Source organism: Triticum aestivum, chromosome 2D (genome assembly GCF_018294505.1).
Source record: "Triticum aestivum cultivar Chinese Spring chromosome 2D, IWGSC CS RefSeq v2.1, whole genome shotgun sequence".
Taxonomy (NCBI): domain Eukaryota; kingdom Viridiplantae; phylum Streptophyta; class Magnoliopsida; order Poales; family Poaceae; genus Triticum; species Triticum aestivum.
In genome coordinates, this window is record NC_057799.1 from 595,560,972 (window position 1) to 595,582,589 (window position 21,618).

The 21,618-nt window shown below is 44.3% G+C and overlaps 4 protein-coding genes and 1 pseudogene across 4 annotated transcripts; 2 read left to right on the top strand and 3 right to left on the bottom strand.

The window, feature by feature from the left end:
• The first annotated feature begins 2,176 nt into the window (after nt 1–2,176).
• LOC123054809 (U3 small nucleolar ribonucleoprotein protein IMP3) lies at nt 2,177–4,158 on the top strand. Its single transcript, XM_044478657.1, has 4 exons — nt 2,177–2,502; nt 2,676–2,783; nt 3,497–3,571; nt 3,739–4,158. Exons 1-4 carry the CDS (start codon nt 2,369–2,371, stop codon nt 3,968–3,970), a joined length of 549 nt encoding a protein of 182 aa, XP_044334592.1. The 5' UTR covers nt 2,177–2,368; the 3' UTR covers nt 3,971–4,158.
• Nucleotides 4,159–5,551: 1,393 nt separating this feature from the next.
• On the bottom strand, nt 5,552–9,780 carry LOC123054810 (putative disease resistance protein RGA1; annotated as a pseudogene).
• Nucleotides 9,781–11,784: 2,004 nt separating this feature from the next.
• On the bottom strand, nt 11,785–14,106 carry LOC123054813 (uncharacterized). Its single transcript, XM_044478660.1, has 5 exons — nt 13,723–14,106; nt 13,570–13,646; nt 13,382–13,479; nt 12,315–12,498; nt 11,785–12,215 (listed from the first exon to the last, which is right to left on the bottom strand). Exons 1-4 carry the CDS (start codon nt 13,901–13,903, stop codon nt 12,339–12,341), a joined length of 516 nt encoding a protein of 171 aa, XP_044334595.1. The 5' UTR covers nt 13,904–14,106; the 3' UTR covers nt 11,785–12,215; nt 12,315–12,338.
• Nucleotides 14,107–14,735: 629 nt separating this feature from the next.
• LOC123054811 (26S proteasome non-ATPase regulatory subunit 7 homolog A) lies at nt 14,736–19,027 on the bottom strand. Its single transcript, XM_044478658.1, has 10 exons — nt 18,708–19,027; nt 18,369–18,461; nt 18,205–18,286; nt 17,183–17,279; nt 17,027–17,102; nt 16,594–16,652; nt 16,396–16,518; nt 15,369–15,426; nt 15,178–15,263; nt 14,736–15,027 (listed from the first exon to the last, which is right to left on the bottom strand). The coding sequence occupies exons 1-10, from the start codon at nt 18,892–18,894 to the stop codon at nt 14,956–14,958; spliced, it is 933 nt and encodes a 310-aa protein (XP_044334593.1). The 5' UTR covers nt 18,895–19,027; the 3' UTR covers nt 14,736–14,955.
• Nucleotides 19,028–19,065: 38 nt separating this feature from the next.
• Nucleotides 19,066–21,592, top strand: LOC123054812 (mediator of RNA polymerase II transcription subunit 7a). The gene is made up of 6 exons (XM_044478659.1): nt 19,066–19,296; nt 19,437–19,594; nt 19,675–19,744; nt 20,134–20,300; nt 20,381–20,454; nt 21,225–21,592. The coding sequence occupies exons 2-6, from the start codon at nt 19,451–19,453 to the stop codon at nt 21,307–21,309; spliced, it is 540 nt and encodes a 179-aa protein (XP_044334594.1). The 5' UTR covers nt 19,066–19,296; nt 19,437–19,450; the 3' UTR covers nt 21,310–21,592.
• Nucleotides 21,593–21,618: the final 26 nt, after the last annotated feature.

Here is a 21,618-nt window from a genome sequence, read left to right on the forward strand (position 1 = left end):
ATTTCTAGCCCCCTCATGTTGCTTTCCACTCCAATCGTTTTCCTACTACCATGCCAAATCTATGAGGGAGTGATTGGGTGTTGAGGAGACTATCTTTTGAAGCACAAAAGCAAGGAGTTCATCATCAACAATAACATCTATTACCTTTTGGAGAGTGTTGTCTCCTAGATTTGTTAGGTGTCACTTGGGCGCCTACAAATCTTGTGGAGTTGAACCAAGGAGTTTGTAAGGGCAAGGAGATAGCCTACTCCGTGAAGATCTACCCCAAGTGAGGCTAGTCCTTTGTGGATGGAAGCCATGATGGCATAAACAAGGTTGCTTCTTCGTGGACCCTTTGTGGGTGGAGCCCTCCATGGACTCGCGGAGCCATTACCCTCCGTGGGTTGAAGTCTCCATTAACGTGGACGTACGATAGCACCACCTATCGGAACCACGCCAAAAATCACCGTGCTTCATTGCGTTTGATCTTCCTATCTCTACCTCCCTTTACTTTCTTGCACTTGCATGTTGTCAATTATCTGCTGCCCATTCTCTAGATATGCATGTGTAGATTTGTATTGGTTGCCACTTAACTTATGGTAAAATCCGCCTAAATTCCAAGAAAAACTAAAAATTGCACATTTTGCCTTGCTAGTGTCTATTCACCCCCTCTAGACATATCTTCTTGATCCCTTAGTTAGGCGCCATCAGATAACATGTAATCCTGGTCATTTCACTCTAGGATTAGAGCATTTCCAGCCGGACCCCACTTTGTCCCTATATGTTCGGACGGACAGCCCGGACAAGCCCGAACATGAGAGAGAACAAAAAATGTCACTGAACCGAACCCCTCAAGTTGTCCTCATATGTGTAGGCTTTTCGTGAACCCTCAAACTTAGCCCATATGTAGGATAGATATAAGGGTGTCCCGAGTGTCCGGGCAGACACGACCCACCTCAAACCACCTTTTGTTTTTCTTTGAGAGCATGGTACATATATTGATCCATGTTTTCGATGATATATAAGACCTAGGTCCGTTATTTTTGCACAACATGTTCCCCATGGAAAGATTGAACGGGCACATCAAGGGATACATTCGCGACAAGGCCCGTTCAAATGGGAGCATCGCCGCTGGCTATAGGATGGAGGAGTGCATCGCATTTTGCACGGGTTACATTGACATGAAAAAACCTATTGGTATGCCCATTAAGAAGCACATTCGCATGCTTGACGGAGTAGGCCACATAATGGAAAGAAAGATTTGAATGTGTAGGACGGTGAACATAACCGAATGGAAGACTTCAAACCGGCCCACACAGTAGTGTTACAATGCCTAAAAGTGGCCAATCCTTGGTTGGGAAGGCACAAACAAGCAATAGGACAACATTACGAGGACGCTGGCCAAACAAGGACTGATGAGCAGATCATTAGAGAGCACAACTCGAAATATGCGTCTTGGTTTAAAGATGACATTCTGAATAATCCATTACCAGAGAATGACAATATAAAAACGATCCTCTACGCGTTGGTGCATGGCCCAATATCGACGTCAAGACTTATGAAGCATATGGCATAAATGGATACACATTCTATACCGAGGACATAGACAACAAAGATACTAATTACCGAAACTCGTGGGTGACGATGCAGGCCTTCACTGCTGATACAAACAGGAGATACTACGGGAGGCTTGAAGAAATCTGGGAACTTGACTACTCAGGGGGTACCAAGAAGCAATGTTTCGTGTCGGATGGGCAAGGAATGTCATGGAAGAAGACCATGGTTTCATAACCATGCATATACCCACAAAGACTAACAATGCTGTGAAAAGGAATCAGCGCCCAATATGAGCCATGGGTATTAGCCGATAAACTGTCCCAAACTCGACTCCGCAGAAGTCAATGGGAGGAGCAAAACCTTAATCACGTAGCGATAGGAACGGTTCGCGACATCAAATACATTCTCTTGGTCTTTCTCACCCGACCGGAGATTTTTAATTTTTTTAGAGCATTTGAAAAATTGAGAGAAAATCTGGAGTGCACATCATCCTTTTTTTTCTATATAAGAGAGAAGAGTGCACACCATCCTTTATTTTTAAGAGAGAAGAGGGCACACCATCTAGCTTGGCCCGCTAGCCTTTCGCCGTTTGAGCCCAAACGATACCTACAAGCCCACTCAGCCCATGCCGCAACCTCTGAGATCAAGCCCCCCACCATCATGTGCCCAGGAACCCTAGCCGCCCACCTCCACTCATCTCCCAGCCCCCCCGCCGGTCTCGCGTCAGCACGCCCGCCCGCCGCCTCACGCGCTCCTCCCGGAATCGCGCACCGCCGCCGCCATCTCCGCCCTCGACACCAACCCCTTGCTCGCAGCCACAGCGTGAGGCGGGATGAGGAAGCTCAAGTTCCACGAGAAGAAGCTGCTGAAGAAGTCCAACTTCCTGCTGTGGAAGCGGGAGGGCGGCCACCGCGAGGCCGCCGTTACGCAGCGATACAGCCTCGTCGACAGGGACGACTACAAGAAGTACACTCTCTCTCACCCAGCCAATCCCCTCCCTTCCTCCCTCTCCTCCTGCCCGTCAGACACAGTTCTATCTCGCGGCTGGGATTTGCTGAGCGTGTTGATTCAAGAAATTGTAGCGTTTGCTGGGCGGTGCCCTGCAACTAATCGATCCTGTGATTGCTGTGTCGCCGCAGGTACAACGGGATTTGCCTGATGGCGCAGAAGCTCGTGAACATCATAAAGCAGATGGATCCCAGGGACCCTTTCAGAATCGAGATGACGGACATGCTTATCGATAAGCTGTAAGACGCCGCAGACCCTCGATGCATGTGTGATGCTGTATGCGTTTGTTTGTTTGAAATTTTGACTGCATACTATGAGGACTGTATCCATCATGCGCCGCAACCTTGTGAGAATGCTCCAGGCTTATCTGCAATTGCCACTTTGATTGTTATTATAGTGTTAGAGATGTGTGAGGCTTTTGATGTGTGCTCTTGTCTATAAATTAAGGACGCTGGTAAGTACCGAACGTCATGTACGAGCACATGGCAACTCCGAACATTTTCGACGGCAAGTTTAGTGATGTGAGGATGGCAACTTTCGTGCTTAAGTTTATTTTTGACAGAAACTTGCCGCATGTCACTGGAAATTGTCATCCTTGCGTGACTGGAATTGCCATCGAAAAACGTCAGGGCCAGAGTGCCACGCACCTGATGTGTGGCACTTATCATTTGAGTAAATTAATTGTACTTTCGAGTTTCGACATATGTTAGCACTACTTGATTATTTGCCCAGAATGCATAAACCTCTCTGAGATTATCACCTTCTCATTATAATCTTCTGCTTATGTCTGAGCATGCTCGTGTTGGTTGAGTGAGCCATCTTACCAGAATCATCTAAAACTATTTCCTTTTGGTTAAATCATGCAGTTCTTGCTTGCCACTTCCACTTATTCCTTGCTACTTTCACTGGCCTGCTCATTTGTCTAGTCTAAATAAGTTTTCTTGAATTTCAGGTATAATATGGGTGTAATTCCAACAAAGAAGAGCTTGGTTAAATGTGAGAAACTTTCAGTGAGCGCCTTTGCCAGGTCTCTATCTCTCTCCCGGATTATAACAATGATTTCCTTTGCTTGCTGAATAGTGCATTTTATTTTCCAGTTAATTTTTTAAAGAAAGCGTTTATTGCTATGAAACACTCAATGACCTATGTATGTGTCATATTTCACTTACCTTATTGTTTGCTAAACTATTGTAGGCGGAGACTTGCAACAATTATGGTGAAGCTCAAGTTTGCTGAACACCTTAAAGAGGCCGTCACCTACATTGAACAGGGCCATGTGCGTGTAGGCCCAGAGACGGTCACCGATCCAGCCTTTCTTGTGACCAGGAACATGGAGGACTTCATCACCTGGGTGGATTCCTCGAAGATCAAGAAGAAGATCATGGAGTATAATGGTGCATTGGATGATTATGATGCCATGATTTAAGGATATGTCGTGATAGTAGAAATTTTGGGACCATCAGTGGTTCAATGTAGCTACTCCTGTAATATTTTTTAAACCTGAATCTGCAGCTAAAATATGTCAAGGTAGTTATGTGTTGGGAAGCTACTTGTGTGATGAAGCTAAACGTCCATAACATGCAGATGCCGTAATCAGTTCATACTTGTCCCCTTCCTCTTTCCCTTGCACATGCTGATACAGTATCATACATAAATTTTGATGTTCAGCTGAATATGTACAATGTGCGTTCTACTCTGCAAGTTGATTGAATTGCTTGTTGATACCAAATTGAGCTCTGTGGTAAAAGCAAGTTGTGCAATTCCCTGCATCTTCCTGTATGAATTACTATGGTATATGTAGCTGGACTTCTGATGAATTGCTGATATGAAGTATCATAAGTTGTGATGCTGCTCTTTGACGAATGAAGAAGCAAATTTGGACAATAAGTGGAATTTGCAGAGACTTACTTTGTGCATTGTTTTCGCGGAGCGAATGAGGTAGCAGATAGCCTAGCTAGAAATTCTCTTACCATTCAAAAAAATGAGACCAACCCAAAGGCTAACCCAGCCAACAGGTCGACGCCCCGTCCTCAATTCTCTTACCATTAGATCTTCGGGATTTTGGGATAGTTCTATCCCAGACTTTATTTCTCCTCTTTTTGTAAATGACTTGTCTATTATTTGAGGAATAGTCTATTTGCTGTCAGAAAAAAAAAACTGGGAACCCAGGAATAAATTAACGCAGAAAGCTAGCTAGTTTCTCCTATTTACTGCTTGGTTTTACAACAGACGTACAGGTGTATTGGCTAGGATGGCAGGGGATTGCTTAGCTCTCTATGGTTTGAAGGTGTACCCCCAGAATTAGCTCCATTTTTGCTTGATGATGCAACTCTTATCACAAGTTAATAAAAGACGTTGCTTGATGTAAAGAAAAGTTATCACGGAGTTGACGAAACAAATCACTGGGAAATTCTTATGTCTGAATTACAGCAAGAGCAGTGTACTAGCATGTTTCCTTCTAGCGATATAAAGCAGCAGCCTTGTTTTGTTGTTTTTGATGGAACCTAAACTCAACTTGGTTTCATTGAACATGAACAGCCATATTGTTTCCTTTTTCTCTAAGTTGTTATGGTATAAATTTTACAATCTGCTGCTGTCATGCATGATGTGAACAATGAACAACAGCAGGTTCTTGACAGGTGCTCATCTATGTAGTTCGTTGGGTCGTTACCAAATTGAAAGGCCAAATATTTATTCATTCAAACTGAAAGTAAACAGGTGACGAGTGCAGTTTCATACTTCAACAACAACGAGTGACGTGCTCGCGACCTCAATATAGCATCAGATCTTCATAAACACAATTTAATCATCGCATAACTGCAAGCCTCTTTCTACACGACGCCTTTGTTCTCCCGGCAGCAAGTTTATCTTTCCATCATCTTGGTTATGGAGCCCAACCACTGTAGTTGTTTCCCACGGATGCGTGCATTTACACGGAATCGCTGGCACTCGAGGAGGAAGAACTGGAGGTTGCATTTGGTTCCAACTTGGTAGCAACATACCGTGCTTATTTATTTCCCATGAGAATAGGTGCCAATTCCGTTGGATCAAATTCACGCTCTTCCTCTTCTCCGTCTGCGGACAGTTGCTCCTCCTCTAAATGGTCATTGCAGCAAGCAAGGAAATGCAGGCTGCAGAGTCGACGAAGTTAAGATGGAAACAGCAAAAAGAGATTAAAATTTAGATATATTAGGAAAGAGCAAAGAGTCTATATATTAATTATCACCTGCACATTTGTTTCAATGCTGAAAGGTTCCCTTGTGTACAATACGTGCCATTTCTTGTCATCCCAGCAATCACTGTCTGCATAAGCCTCAACGTGCTGGATATGGCTAAACTTGTCCCACTCGCTGCCAGATTTTCCTGGGGCCATGAAACCAAGTATCTCCAGACTGCAATCCACCAGCAAATGGCTTGGATTTACAGTTTGAAGGTACAAGGGGAGTCCCATCTTGTTGGGCGAGAGACGGAATCTTTCACCGTAGCCGGGAACTGTCAGCACAAGTCTCCGTAATGCACTCATCTCCTCTAGTGAGGTGAGCTCGGGGCAAGACTTGATCTCAAGCTTTTGCAATTCAGGGAAATTGGAGATACTAATCAGCTTGGGTAAGTCATACAGGTCGAGCTCAACAACAGAAGCAAAGTTCTCTAGCGAATGGAGACCCCACATGCTCCACAAGGTTAACTTTTTCAAAGCCTTTGCATGTGAGGCAAGACCGGGAGGGATACACTTCAAATTACACCTTGTGAAAGTAAGCTCAACCAAGACTGGCACAGCTTGCACTTCCTCATCCCATTCCCGCTCCTCCAATTCCACCAATTCTAATAAATCCATCTCATGCAACCTCGGAAATGCAGTCACCATGCGGGATTTAGGATAGCAACGGTGGCTCTGGGGACGCACAAATTCTGGCCCAATGCACTTGATCGCTGGAGCACAGTTGACTTTCAGATACTCCAGCCATGGGAGCTGACATAATCCATCAGGAAGTTGGGTGCAACAAGCCAAGTCTTTCATCACTAGCATCCTCAAGCTATTGAGGGGCATTGTTGCTGTCGACATCATCCATCTTGGCAGCTGGCGCCCGATATATCCTTCAACGGAAATAATTTCTATGCACGGAGGAGGACATAGCTCATTAAACACCTCCTCAATTACTCCTTGATTCTTCTTACACGCAATGCTGGATAATAAGCACATCCTAGAAAGATGCACTTTTTGATCAAGCCTAACCTTTGTGACAAATGAAGCATCAGATACATTCTCCAGGCCCACTAATCCAATGCCCCTAAGCTGGGAAAGAGGTCCAAGCTCTTCCAAGCTACACCAATCACCATCCATGTGTACTCGGAACCCAGATAGCGTCCTCAAATTTGTTAGAGCATGGAAACCCCTAGGAATACTATATATACTTGTGCCTTCAAGTTGAAGATATCTTAGTTCCATTAACTTCACAATGCTATCAGGAAGTTTCACAAGATTCTCACAACCTTCAAGACTAATGTGTTGTAAGAACTTCATTTTGTGAATGTTCTCTGGCAAGCAATCTATATCAGCGCACCTGTCCATTGACAAATACCTCAAGTGTTTGAGATGATACAGAGATTCAACCATTGTGGCGAACTCTGCAGACTCTACGTGTAGAGTACGCAGACTTGAAAAGGTAACCAAGGAATCGCCAGACTGAACCTTGAAGTTTCCAATTAACATTAATGATCTCAGAGATATTTGCTCTTGTAAACTTCTCCACTCAAACTCATCTGATTCCACTCCATTAGTCTCTATAGACAACCGGAGAAAGCTTTGCAAACGAAGTTTACTATTAACAGTATCTCCATTATGAACTACTAGTGCTTCATTTCTTGTCATGAATTGAGCAAATGAACGAATAACATCATGCATCTTGCAAACATAGTGACTAGCATATGATGTATCCGGCTCTATAAGGTTCCTCAACCTCAACTCTGTATGGTACTCAGTTCCTATTTCTTCCAAAATATCCGAGTTTCCATGAACAAATCCTTCACCAATCCACATGTCGATGAATTGTGTATCATCTAAAATCATCTTTTTAGGCTTAAGGGAGAAGTGCAGAAAGCATTGCTTTAAACAAGGGGACAAGTCCTCATAGCTAAGATATATGGCATGATTTAGCTCTTCTGGCATTTGAGATATTGACCATACAGCATCATTCAATACCTTCTCCCAATCACGTCGGGTTTTTTCCTTATGGCATAGGAGTCCTCCCATCACTTTTATGGCAAGTGGTAACCCATCACATTTTTCTACAATTTGCATTCCAATATCCTTCAGCATATCCACTGCAGGTTCGCTTTTCTCAGTCATGAGTACCTTCAAACAATTGAGAATTAATACGGAACACACATTAATTGAGTACCTATAGTCCCTGTAGTCCAGTCTACTAGAAAATTAAGTTGTCAGTCAAAAGCATAGAATAATCCATTCATTAATACAGTAATTAGTTTGATGCTTTGCTCATGAAGGCATCTGGATTGATCTATGTCCATGTCTTTCTATTTGACACACAAATTATCTAATTACCTAGCTAGTTACTCTCAACACAATCTACGAATCAGACATAAACAACAAGCCAACAAGCATATGCATGTGTCTCAGTAGTCTAGAATGACCAATTAGAAGATAGTCTAGTAGTTGTGGAGCTATTAAGAACTTTAAGGCGCACATACCATTTAAAGGCAGTGCTTACACTATGTGGTGATAATCAATATAAAAGTAGGTCAATTTTATAGTTGTGGATCGTACTACGTACAAGCAGTTGGTGTGGACGCTTGGTCTATGTGCCTATTCATAACGAGCACCAGTGTACTAGTAGTAAGGTTAATCAAACAACAGTGGTCATATAGAATGACGCACCAAAAAGATGAAGCACGTACTTAAGGCAGCAAGCACAGAGTGCAACAACAACAAAATTGCCACTTCCCGTGTTAATAGAGATGCAAATTGGAACCTAAAGGGTACCCTCCGACCCTCCTAGGTTCAACTAAATGAACTAAATTTTCAGAATTCATATCATTTTTGAAAATGTAGTTCATTTGGTTGAACTAAGGAGGGCCGGAGGGTACCCTAAAGGCACCAAATTTGCACCCCTACGTGTCAATAAATGAACACTTGAGATAGAACGGAGGCTACCAGTAGTTATGTACTCACCTGCTTTGTGAGCAATGACCAGCCATCTTTGGGCCCTAATTTGTTGATGCAGTGGTATGGATTTACTGCTTTCATTCCTCGGGCAACAGTTTCATGTCTTGTGGTGACGAGGACTCGGCTACCCGGGGCACTGTGGCTAATGGGAGCCTTAAGCAAGTTGGTCCATTCATAGGTGCCCCACATGTCATCCAACACAAGAAATAGCTTCTTATTTTTGATAGCACTTGCAAGAGCCGGCACAAGCTAAGTTTTTTCTTGAGACCCACCCCCAGGTCCTGGCAAATTTCCTTCGGCGGTAGTGATGGCTGTCCTCAATAAGTCAACCTCGCTGAATTCTTGTGTGATACTTAACCATATTTTCTTGGTGAACTTGCCTTGTATTGCTTCGTCGTTAAAGACCTTCTTGCTAAGGGTGGTCTTACCAATCCCGCCAACACCAACGATGGCGAACACCATGATGCTTTCACTCGTGTCAACGACTTCCTTCGTGAGCAGCTGAACAAGTGATCTCGTGTCATCTTCAATCTTCTCCCCAACCACGCCCGACCGCTCCAACAATGGATTAGTCTTGCGGTCAATAACATGAGGCCGATTTGTCTTCTGGTCCTGGTAGACTTCAAGCTTGATGAAATTGAAACTACGACCCCTCTTGCTGATGTTATCCAACTTCTTGTTCAGTGCCTTGATGCGGCTGCCAATGTCGTGTGCATGGAGAGGATTTTGCATGCATGAGAACAAGGGGTTAAGACACCTGATGTCCTCGGATGGACTTTGCTCCATGGCCTTGAGCTGACACAGATCGATGATGTCAGTAGCGTGGTACATGGCATGCTTCAGTTCCTCCACCCACCCCCGGACACTCTCGTCTGTGATGTTTCTCCTATCGGCGTCAGCAAGGAAATTCTTGAGGTCCCCAAGCTTGATGGTCAGATCATCGATCGCGCTGGAGATCCCGATCAGCATGGCCACCTCTTCTCTAGCCATGTCGGCGAGCATCTTGGTCACGTAAGATGCCAAGGCATTCAGAACCCCTGTCATTAGTTGCTTGAGCTGCTGCTGAAAACATGCAGCCGAACAAAATTAGCCTTGTACACCAACAACCCCATGCTAAAAGATTGGTTCATAGTCACCACAAAAAAATAAGGGGATAATCTAGGACAAACCCAGTGCATAGAAGCTCCCACACAAGGTGGGGTCTGGGGAGGGATTATAAGAACCTAGTCTTACCCCTGCAAAGTGCAATGCAGAGAGGCTGGTTCGAACCCAGGACCTCTTGGCACAAGTGGGGAGGACTTTACCACTGCGCCAGGCCTGCCCTCAAGGGGGATAATCTAGAGATAAAGGAAAAAATTAATGGAAAAAAGGGGCTTGCAAACAAGAAGACAACGCTATGCACACAAAATCCGACCAAGAATGAGTATCACAGTGGTCACTCAAAATAAAACCGAACAGTTTAGATAAAGAAGTAATAATGTACAATGATACTCCACAAGGCTAGAATTGTCTAGTTGAGCTGATATTAATTATCGTGAATCAATTAGAGAGAGCAGAGCTCGTAGAACGGCAGAGGATGGGGGCATGGGGCTTTCAGCTTTGCATATACGGTGGTATTTAGATACAAGATAGTTTGAAAGATAGATTTTTTTTTTTGAGAAACAGCCAAGCTTTATATTGATCAAAATTTCACAAAGAGAGGGATATGAAAGAACATGCGCATGAATAAATAAATATAGGTGGGCCTGGCTAAGGCTCAGTCAGCTGACTCATGTACATTGATTTTGGCCTGTTTGGTCACCCCCACCCCACCTCTGGTCTCGAATCTCTGAAAACTGCAATTTCAGAGCATGCAAGAACGAGATAAACACACCACTTGCTCGTTTGGGAGCTGAAGAATTCCAAACATCAGCCAAACTCCAAGAAAGTAGCGAAGCAAAAAAAATAAAAAAAATAATAACTGATGAATGGAACGAAAAGCAAACGGAATTCGCTGAAATGGCATTTGGATTTCAGATAGCTACAAACAGAAGTGCCTAACAGAAACGAGGACATGGTTTTGTCATTTATTAACTAGCTGCAAAAAAGGAGCGCGGAGAAATATCTGTAGGAACTAGCTGGGACAAATCGTACAAATTTGTTGAAACAAGAGTTTCAGATTTCTAACAAGTCATAGAAGATGTTTAAACACGAGTCATGGAAATCCGTATGGTATTCATAGGACGGGGATGCTTGTTTTTTTCCTTCTGATTTTTCTAACAGGAATAGGTGCAGGGGTGTTAGCTACTAGTATCTGAATCTAAGTCCCTCTAGTAGATCATCAAAAGCAACACTCCATGGTACGGATGGCCCTCTCTTGATAACGAATAGGAAGGTACATCCAATTTTGGGTGGATGTGGGCTGTCGGCACAAGTTACAAAAGGGTGTTGACTGTTGAGCTCTAAAAAACAGACATCATCGTGCATGACGCGCAAAATAATCACGAGGAAAAACAATGAAGGCCGCCATCCCACTTAATCACAGTAGCACAAATCAGGGCGGGGGGGACCGTAAAACGCAGCAGGAACTGGAGGGCACATCAGCTTGCAAGCTAGCTGAAAAAGTCGTCGGGTCATTGCTGCTCCTATTTTGGTCGATTCGAAAGCTAGCACACCGTAGTGTATCATCAGCTTGCACACCTCTACCAGCACCCCCACTCCCCCCTCCCCCGCTCATAGATGGCCCTAGAAATTTCCCTGCGTCTTCCTGTCTACTCCCTCTGGCGCTCAAGCATACAGACAGTCCTATGGTATTGACTTTATAATCGAACAAATATTTCGCATCAATTTGTCCATTTGTTTTCCAGTCTTGGGGTCTTGATTTCAGTTTGAGATGTCATGAAACACATGCAACTTGTGCAATTAATTTGAGATGTGACTCGTGTGCCTTATGCCTAACTAAATTAATCAGAAAATCTGCCTTAAGTGAGACTAGAAATCCCTGTAAAATCAACTCGACGTGCATAACAAATGTTTCGGTGCAGCAGAATTTCCAGTAAAGTTCCAGAATAGCTAGCTGGGCAGCGAAAACAGAAAGCTGTGAATGCCTCAAACAATATGGGGGAAAAGCCCGCACAAGAATACATAAAGATATTACCTCCGTCCCAAAAAGCTTGTCTTAGATTTATCTAGATACGGGTGTATCTAACACTACGTGTCTAGATAGATACATCCGTATCTAGGCAAATCCAAGACAAGCTTTTTGGGGCGGAGGGAGTACATGGACTCAATTCAAGATCACGGCCAACTTCACATCAGCTTACATGTCAGTGCACAGCCAACAAACAGCTGCTATGTTGAGCTATCAGCAGATGCAGCGTGCTGCCTCAAAATTCCTAGACTCCAAAATTCGATTACTACATATACAGGCACCCCAATGGCACACTGAGCAGATTGCTACATCCATCCAGAAGCCACAATGAACACTCTGCCCATGCATCTGAAGCTTCTGCAAAATACAGTTTTGAAACCTGGGTCATCCAACTGAAAATATGAGCTCTGAAGTAAGTTAGATATCAATTTTGATACTGCTGCTTCCAAACCTTACCTAATATGCCATCAGCAACATCAACTATGAACCCTCAGGTTCTGAATCATCTGGTAACGTTTGAGATTCTCTACTGCATTTCGATTCCTGCATCTCCACCTCAACAGCAATCACATCTTTTGACTTCCCGTTATCTGTCTCCATCCTTCTTACCTTTTCTTTTTGTATGGCACGCAACTCGTACCTGTAAGAACACAACATGTTTTAAATGTTGAAGTTGTCGATAACCAATGGCAGGACAGAATTAGTAGCAGTTTGAGCTTAAGTCTCTATGATGACCACACACATCAATACATCTAGGTTCTCAAGTCTCAAAAGCTGCTAAAAGAGTAGCTGATAGTAGATTCTGCACAAAATTGCAGAAGAACATCCATATAAAATTTGGTCTCATCATTGTACATGATAACCAATAATGTTAGCTTGAATTATGTAAGCTCAACCTTTAACAGATACATCTCCCAGACTAACCAAGGATTTGGGTTCTTATTTCAGCCAGATTATCTAACCAAGGTAGCTGCAGTGGTTCAGTTTAATCTTGAACCAGTTAACAGTTTCAATGTAGTCTTTCAGTAAGTCGAAGCTAGTTTAGTACAGCAATGAGCAATCACCTCCATGGCTACCACATTCCATAATACTAGTTGCTTTACTGAGATACCGGTGTGATGCCAGAAAAAATATGAAATTAAGAGCACCAGTACTGTAGCTAATATCTGGTGGAAGCATTACACCTCAAAGGATACTTCAGCAAACAGAGACCGCACTTTACATTTGAATCCGCGGGAATTTCAACACATATACAGGTGCTCACATTTGACATAGTTTATTATCTCCAGATGACGATCCCTTTTGCTGGATTTTATGTACAGGGACAGCACAATTGTACTAGACTTAACTGAAACAATCATGCTTAGATATGGAATTACTTCGATGGGGTGTTAAGGAACAGCATGGACTAGAATTCCTAACTGAAGATCCAAAAATTCGACACCAGCATGAAGCTAATCGAGCACTTGTACTGGAACAATGCACTTTGCGCATAGGCGAAAGCTGATGATGCGAGAGCTTACGGCAAGATGTAGGTCCTGGCGAGCAGGAAGTAGATTGTCCAGAACTGCTTGTCCTTCATGTGGCGTGGGCACAGATCATAGCGGACCTTAGCGAGTTCCTGCAGGTATCACAAGCAAATTACAGTTCGAGACCTGAGGGCCATCTCTCTCTTGGGCGAAGCGGAGGACGAGATCCGCGGGAGACCTACCTTGGCTCTGGCGAGCACGAGGACGGCGTGCCGCTGCTGCCAGTCCGAGAGCTCTCCCGCCGCCTCCGCGGAGGCCCCTGCGAGACAAACATGGCGCATCACCGTCAGTAACCGAGACTGGGCGAGCAGGGGGGCGGAATCGGGAGGGGGTGCCTTGGTGGAGCTGGAGGGCGGAGGACTTGAAGGCGTCGGGGGAGAGCGTCCGGAGGAAGTCGAGGAGCTGCGGCGTCACGCCGAGCGCCTCCGCGTCCTCCTCCTTCCCCTCCGCGGCGGCGGAGGGTTTGCTTGGGCCGGCTCGGCGGCGGAACGGCCACGTGAAAGAGGAGAAGGCCATCGGCGGGCAGGTGGGCCGGCGATGGCGATCTGATGGACACGAGCGAGATTCTTGGACGAGCTCCCGGGGCTGATCGCTCGACGCGCGTGCACGGAATCGGAATCGGAATCGATCACGGGGGTTGGGGGGTTGGGCACGGCGAGAGAGAAACACAGGGGCACGGCGGAGGTTGAGTAGTTGAGTCCAGTACAGTACTACTATGCGCGTTCCCCGTCTTTAAACTTCATCCGGTTGAAGCTTTTTTATCCGTATATTCTTACTTCAGCAGCAAATTCAAATTCGGTTTCGACAGCAGATAACAAATTCAAGCCTGGAACTAAATCTGGAGATGGCAAGGCTTCAAAAAGTTTAATGGAAAGGCTAAAATATGAACTAAGACGGATTGCCATGCTCGCCAACTTTCATCCTCGGCCAACACAACTTACCATGAAAAACATTCGTTTTCGTTTCGCCATGCCTAAAAATTTGACCTTCACTGGATATCCAGGTCCAGTCCAAAGTTAAATATGAACTAGTACCTCGCAGCCATCTCTAAGGTGTTTCCCTTATTTCAAGTTGAAGTTTGGTTGCCTTTTCTGTGCCAAAGCAACCAAATTTTGGGGCAGTCGATATAACTGTACATGTACTATCTTCCGTCCGGTGTTCGATCGCCTTACCAGTACCAAGCTATGTCAAAACTTTACTGACGAAATCGATTCTAGTCCAAAGAGTGTAACTCTGAGCCTGACGGCTCTACCAAAGTACCAAGACAACATTGTAAACTGGCAGTAATGTTTCTAATGAAGCATACATTTACTAAGATAATCCGCATCATAAACCATGACACGGCAGATGAAACAGTATAAGATCTAGATTATAAACCTCAAAAAGACCTAGAGCTCACAGAATGTAAGGTTTTGTCGTTGACCTCGTCGTACATGAAGTAAACATCAAAGTGTAAATTGAAGGTCAAGACACTTGGTACAAATGAGACAATGCTAACATGTCACAGTTTCTTTTGCCCCATGCTGGGTCATAGATCGCTATCCCCATGTTGAGGCAAACAAGGACATTCAGCTCCCGGCTGCAGTAGGTACGGCGGCTGGCTTCAAATCCTCGGCCTTCTCGTGTTCCTTGTTTAGCATCTGGAAGGAATAACATAAAGATTACACACTAGAAGTAAAATTTGCAGAAAGCAGAAGGGTATAACTTCATAAGATCAACATGAAGACACCAATATCGCCAAAGACGGAAGGATTGGCAACAGCTTAAACTAGCCGACAAAAACAACTTACCTTGTTGTTGATCAAATTGTGGAGAGCAATGACACTCCGGATAAGAGAAGACAGGTATATGACCAGCATCATATCATTTGTTTTCACTGCATGAAAAGATAGATAATAAAGTTGCTGCAATAAGCAAACCCAGAAAATGGAAGAGGAATACAAGCCGGTTCTGGTAAACTGATGGCGACATGCATGATTACCTGCAAAGGCTTTAATGAGCTCATTTACGTTGAGATTGGGGAGCAGATTAAACACGTCCTACAAAAAAACCAGAACAAATATATTACAACACTCCATGAATGAAAATGTCGAACTGCTTCAGTAACAGAATTTGGGATGAATTTTGAACTATTCTCAACTCTGAGTACTCGCTAAAAATATCAAGCATTATCTCATGTGTTAAGGCATGCATATATCATCAATTATCATGTTTTTCTTATCCTACTGTGGACCTAATAAGTGGTGAAGCTACAATATGATCAGACAAATTACTGTTCTGAGGACAGAAAAACAGACGTACATAAAGCATGATTTAACCACCAAAATATAGTATATCCCCCAACCAAAGTGATGTACTGAAGGCTCTAAAGCACCCTTTGTACACGCACCAAGGCCTTTCCCATTGCATGGGTGCTTCGTTTGTTGCTAAGCTTCCTTCATTTAATTAGATGTGGACGAGTTTTCTTCTTTTTTATGGAAAATTGGGTTTTCATCTAGGCATGCGCGTCTAGCATCGTTTCTTCCTGGGGTAACCAAAATCCTCTCTCTTCTTAATTATCTTGCCACATCAAAAAATTTCCCTACTTGGCAGCCATAGCAGTAGCACCTGTACAAGGTTAAGCACTGAGTAGGGCCTAAGAGTAGGTATCTTTCAATCACTCACTGGTTGCACAACTTTCATGTAATTCCTAAGGAAAAACATCCATCACTAAAAAGGATCACAATTTTCTTCCGGAGAGTACTCGAGCATCACAATTTTCTTCCAGAGACTACTAAAGCATCACAATTTTCTTCCGGAGACTACAGCAATTAACTAGTTCATCCCAGACAACCTTTAAGAATATAGGTGTACATTTAAAATATATAAGGTTCATGGGGGCAACAGAACCTTCCTGGTGAGGATCAAGTATAATAGGGATTACTGAGACACAAGCAGAAGAAAAGATCGAATGTAACTGGCCAAAAGAAGTGGCTAACATAACATATAACAAATAGTGAGAGCCAAACCTGCAAGTGGTACAGAATCTCATGGTTCAGTGGGAGCTTCCCTTCAATTACAAGATCTAGATAACCCCGGATCTCCGTAAGCCTCGCATCGAGTCCTTTCAGGGCTGCAAGCTTGCTGCTGACCTACATTCGCAAATGAAAATTAGGGGCACAAGCTGCAAACTGTATCCACCCACCTTAATTCTTATGAAACATTACCTCTGTTGCAAGTGTGCTTATTGTTGTGTCTTTCACATCCCTCAGAAGGTGCTCAACTCCTGAAGAGAGCATAAAGCATACATCAGCTAAAATTATGAAGTGAACCCAAAACCTCTCAAACAAAATTATATTTCTTGCATTGTTCCAAAAATCAGCCAGTTAATCGGCATCTCGGTCAGTTGATCGCTACTCAGTGGGTCACCGAATAGCCGATTAACCGATTTATCAGCCGATTAACTGGAACATTCACCTATTTATTCCCTACTCAGCACCTGACCGATATGGTACCAGCTACAGATATCCTGAACATTGATTTCTTGCAGAAAAAGTGACCTAGCTATCAGAAAGCGTGACTGAACTATTGAATCTATAACTTGAAAGTGCCAAACATGATGCCCTTTCCTCATGCAATTTCAAACAGACTAGTTCTTACCAATTTCCTCGACTTCATGGGCTGCAATTTCTGATGGCACGTGGACAAACACCTTCTGACTTTTCTGAGTAGCATTCTGTAAAGGAAAACCATATCACATTAGTGAAGCCGAATAAGCAAACATCAAATCTCTAACATCTTAGACCATACACCCACCTCTTTAACCTCTTCTACAGCATAATATGCTTTGGTGGGTATTCCCAACTCCTTGGGTTGAACATCAATAATCACCAGGACAGGATTAGGAACATAGCTGCACAATGTAAGAAAAAAAAATTAAATTAACTGCATAAGAGTAAGCGCCTAACAAGGGAATACAAGACAGGCATCCTGGGACCCAACCCATAGGAAGAACATTAGTTTAGAAGGGTGGCAAAAAAATGATACTTCCATCACCAAACCCAGTCCCCACCATCAACACACCCCAAAAAACGATACATAAAGGGTAGTGAACGCAAAGCATGTATGTACGGTAATTTTAACACTGTTCTTTTATATTCCGAAATCATATAAAGGTGCAACCAGCTCACTGAAGTCATGAGTCGGTTTTTCAAGCAAACAAGTTGATTAAACATTAGGTTGTTTACTGATGGAGGGAGAGGAATTACAGTAGCAGACCAATCCAACGTAAATATCATCAGGCTGACTGTTCTCTGCAATACCTAAGATTGCCAATTCTTTCATAACTAACACCATATATCAGGACATCTAGAGAGCACACTCTACATAAGGCCATCAGAACTTTCCCATTGCTCTGGACAGTAGTACAACTGAAGGCAAAATAAAAATTAGCTATGCATTTTGGGAGCTTCGCGACTAATTTGTACTCCCTCTGTAAAGAAATATAAAAGTGTTTAGATCACTAAAGTAGTGATCTAAACGCTCTTATATTTCTTTACAGAGGAGTACAACAAAGTTTTGTGCACAGGCGATATTTCTCCAGGCACATGTGGAACTAGAAGCACAAAATCAAACAGCAACTGAACCCAAACTAGATTAGGACTGAATGGTAAATACTTCATAGAGACAGCCAGCCTCCTTGAAGAGTTCACGCTTGCATTCCAACATTGGTACGTATGTATAAGTTGTATGTAAGTAATTGTACCAAATAATTGCGTACAAACTGAGAAGAGCTTCTAAATTACTGCAGGATAAATGGTTGTAGAGCAGAATCATACTTGGTAAACAATGCATGAACATCCAAGTCGTTCTCCTTTAGTTTTGGACCAGTGCTGTACCAGCCAACGACATGCTCCTTGGCTGCATCCGAAACAGCTCATCAGTATTCAAGACAACTACACATGCAAGTCCAAGCATATCTAAAAATTCTAAAACAGCATACCGTTGATCCTCTTGAACATGGAGAACATAGACTCGTGGTAATTATGGTCGAGGAACCAGATCCTCGGGTCCTTGTCATCCTCCTCAAACGGCACTGCAAGATCACACGCCGCCGCAATTCACAAATTCAGTAAGCCGCCACCGTAAAACAGCTCTACAGATCTAATCACGCAAGGGTTTCGCGCCAGCGGATCTAAACAGAGCTACGGCCAGGGCGGGTTCCGCGAACCCTAGGCCCCGCCAGAGGCGCAGATCCCCCGGAAACAGGCGGGGCGGACCCGGACGGCGCAAACCCTAGCAGGGCAGAGACGGACGGGCGGGGGTTCGGTCGTTCGCTTACCGGCGTAGGAGTTGGTGACGTCGACGACGCCGCGGGAGGAGGTGCCGAGGAGCACGCCGACGACGCGCTTCCTGGTGTCGCGGGCGACGCGGTTGTAGTGGTCGACGATGCTGAGCAGCACCAGCGGGTGGACCACCACCTTCTCCAGCGTCCGCCCCGACAGCTGCGCCGCCTTCACCACGTCCATCTCCCCTCTCCTCGGCGCGAAACCCTAGCGCGGCGGCGGATCTGCGGCGTACGGCTGCGGTCGGGTGTCTGCTGCTCCTCTGCTGCGACGGCCGCGTTCGTTTGTGCTTTGCTTCCCCTCTTTTTCCTCCTTTCTTGCGGAGGCGGAAGGCGAGGGGCTCTTTTTAAATTAGTAGGTTCTGTCGAGGGGGTGATGGTGAAAAGACCCCATCCGCGTCTCGTGCGCCGCCCGATCGCTCGTGGACGGTTCAGATCGAACCCTGTGGATCCTGGCCCATCACCAGTTCACCACCGTCCCGTGTCGACCGCATCGGCCTCGTCTCGTCTCCCGTCCCCGCCCGCTCGCCGCCGTTCGCCGACCGGCCTCGCCGGCGGCCTTCCGTCCCCGTGGTCGTTCCTCGAGGTACGAATCTGTATTACTCGCACTTCTCCTGCGTACTACTCGTCTTGTTGTCGTTCCTAGCCCTGCCATCTCACCCGATTTCTGCGATCCAAATGTAACCCTAGTTCCTCTCGGTTCCCCTCTCGATTTCTTGGGCGCAGAGGAATAAGGCGAGATGGCAATGGCGACGTCGTCGGCGTACCCTCCGCCTCCTCCGTTCTACCGGCTGTACAAGGACTTCGAGCAGGACCCGTCGTCTGCGCCGGAGCCTCCACCGCCGATCGAGGGGTCGTACCAGCTCTTTGGCGCTACCTACACAGTATGTTGCTCATCACATTCGTCTCTGTTGTGTGCCATTGCTTGTGTCGAACTGACTGTGTTTGCCACTCTGATCTCTAGACGGATGTGGTGCTGCCAAGTCTGGAGGATCAAGGTGTTCGCCAGCTTTATCCCAAGGGCCCAGATATCGGTGCGTCTCATTCCTGTCAGCACTTGTGCAGTGATGTGTAATGTACTTCAAATGGTTACTCTGTGATATGTCAAATGATTAAGGCTACTGTCGTAAATTATGACGAACCAAAGTGGCTGTTCTTGGTTCAAAATACCAGCCAATAATTCAGTTAACTGGCTGATTAATCCCTGGTCAGTTGGTCACTTAGTAGCCGATTAACTGATTTATCGGCCAATTAACTGCCTGATTCGCCTATGAATCCCCTATTGCTAGCCGATCGAGCAGATACCAGTTAATGATTTACTGAACATTGGACTTCTTATATACTTCAAGCGCAGCAAAGTACTGTTTATCTTATTTGATTTGATGTAGTGGGCTGGATATTTGCTAAACTGATTGTCCTTCAGACTTCAAGAAGGAGCTAAGGACACTCAACAGAGAGCTTCAACTCCATATCTTGGAGCTAGCGGATATTTTAGTGGAGAGACCGTCTCAGTATGCCCGCAGGGTTGAAGACATTTCACTCATTTTCAAGAACTTGCACCATCTTCTTAATTCCCTACGACCACACCAGGTATGAGCCACAGTTTTTATTTCATGTGGTGAATATATTTCTGCAATTCGCTACCATAACTCTCTTTTTTTTTCCTTTAGGCAAGAGCGACACTGATTCACCTCCTTGAGAGCCAAATACAGCGTCGTAAGCAAGCGATTGAGGATATAAAACAGTGAGTAACTAAACTTTCTTCAGCTTGACTTGGCTGTTTAAATCAGCAATTCAGCATACTGTTGATCTTCCATTCGACATGATTTATAGACAAGGATAGACAACTAGCTATGCGTCAGTACCTCTTACAGGATACAGGTGTATTATCATTAGCTTTATTAGATTGCCTGGTCCCTGGAAATCATGTACTGTACACTGAAGCAACCATCATATATCTGTACGTTTGTAATAATGTCAAGGGGAACTGTATTGTGTCAATAATCATGCTGTTCTATAATCATCATTATGTTATCCTATCATCCTTATACAAGTATGAATTATTAATCAGGAAGGACTTCTATAATATTAGTTTTTTCTGTTTTGTTCATACCACTAACTGCATGTCAGATGTAGAGAAAGCTCGGGTTAGTTATCTGCTGCAACTTGGGAGACCAAAAGTTGCTCCCAGCCAGAACTTGCTGCTGCAGTTCAAACGATTGAATATAGCTCAAAAGTTGGTAACGGTGATGTTGTTGATGTCGAATCAAGTATTTTTTTATTGATTTGTAAAGTGCACATGCTGTATGCACAAGTGGTTTGCCACTGTTGTACTGTAGAGTATTTGTGAGCAGGCACTGTATGGTATGGTACATGTGTGTTTGTTTGGATCTTCCAACATGTAATGTTCTTTTAATGAGTGATGATAATTATAGCATTAATTCACCTGATACTATTGTAACTAGGCTATTTTAACAGCCTTATTAAGTATTTTCTTCTTTCTATTAATTTCAGGAGGAGAGAGGAGGCACAAAGGCTGCTTGGGGAATCACTGGTTATTATTGAGGGAAGCCAGCAGCAGGTTATGACTCCAATGTGAAGGCCTCTGATATCCTGGGTTTCAGGTTATGACTCCAGTGTGAAGGCCTCTGATATCCTGGGTTTCCTGGTGCCAAGTTGGCTGGATTAAGATGAAGTATTGGCGTGAGGTGAATGCATTCTGCTGTTTGCTCGTAGAAATAGCCTAGTGACAATTATGAGAAATTTCTAGCTTTCAAAGATGGATTATGCATCTGCGTGTGCTGTGAAGCTTTTAAGCACTGAACCTGGTCAGCTCGATGTTGGATACTTCCATTGTAATGTTTAGAATCTTTTTTTCTTCACTTGCATGTTTTCAACCGGAACGCAG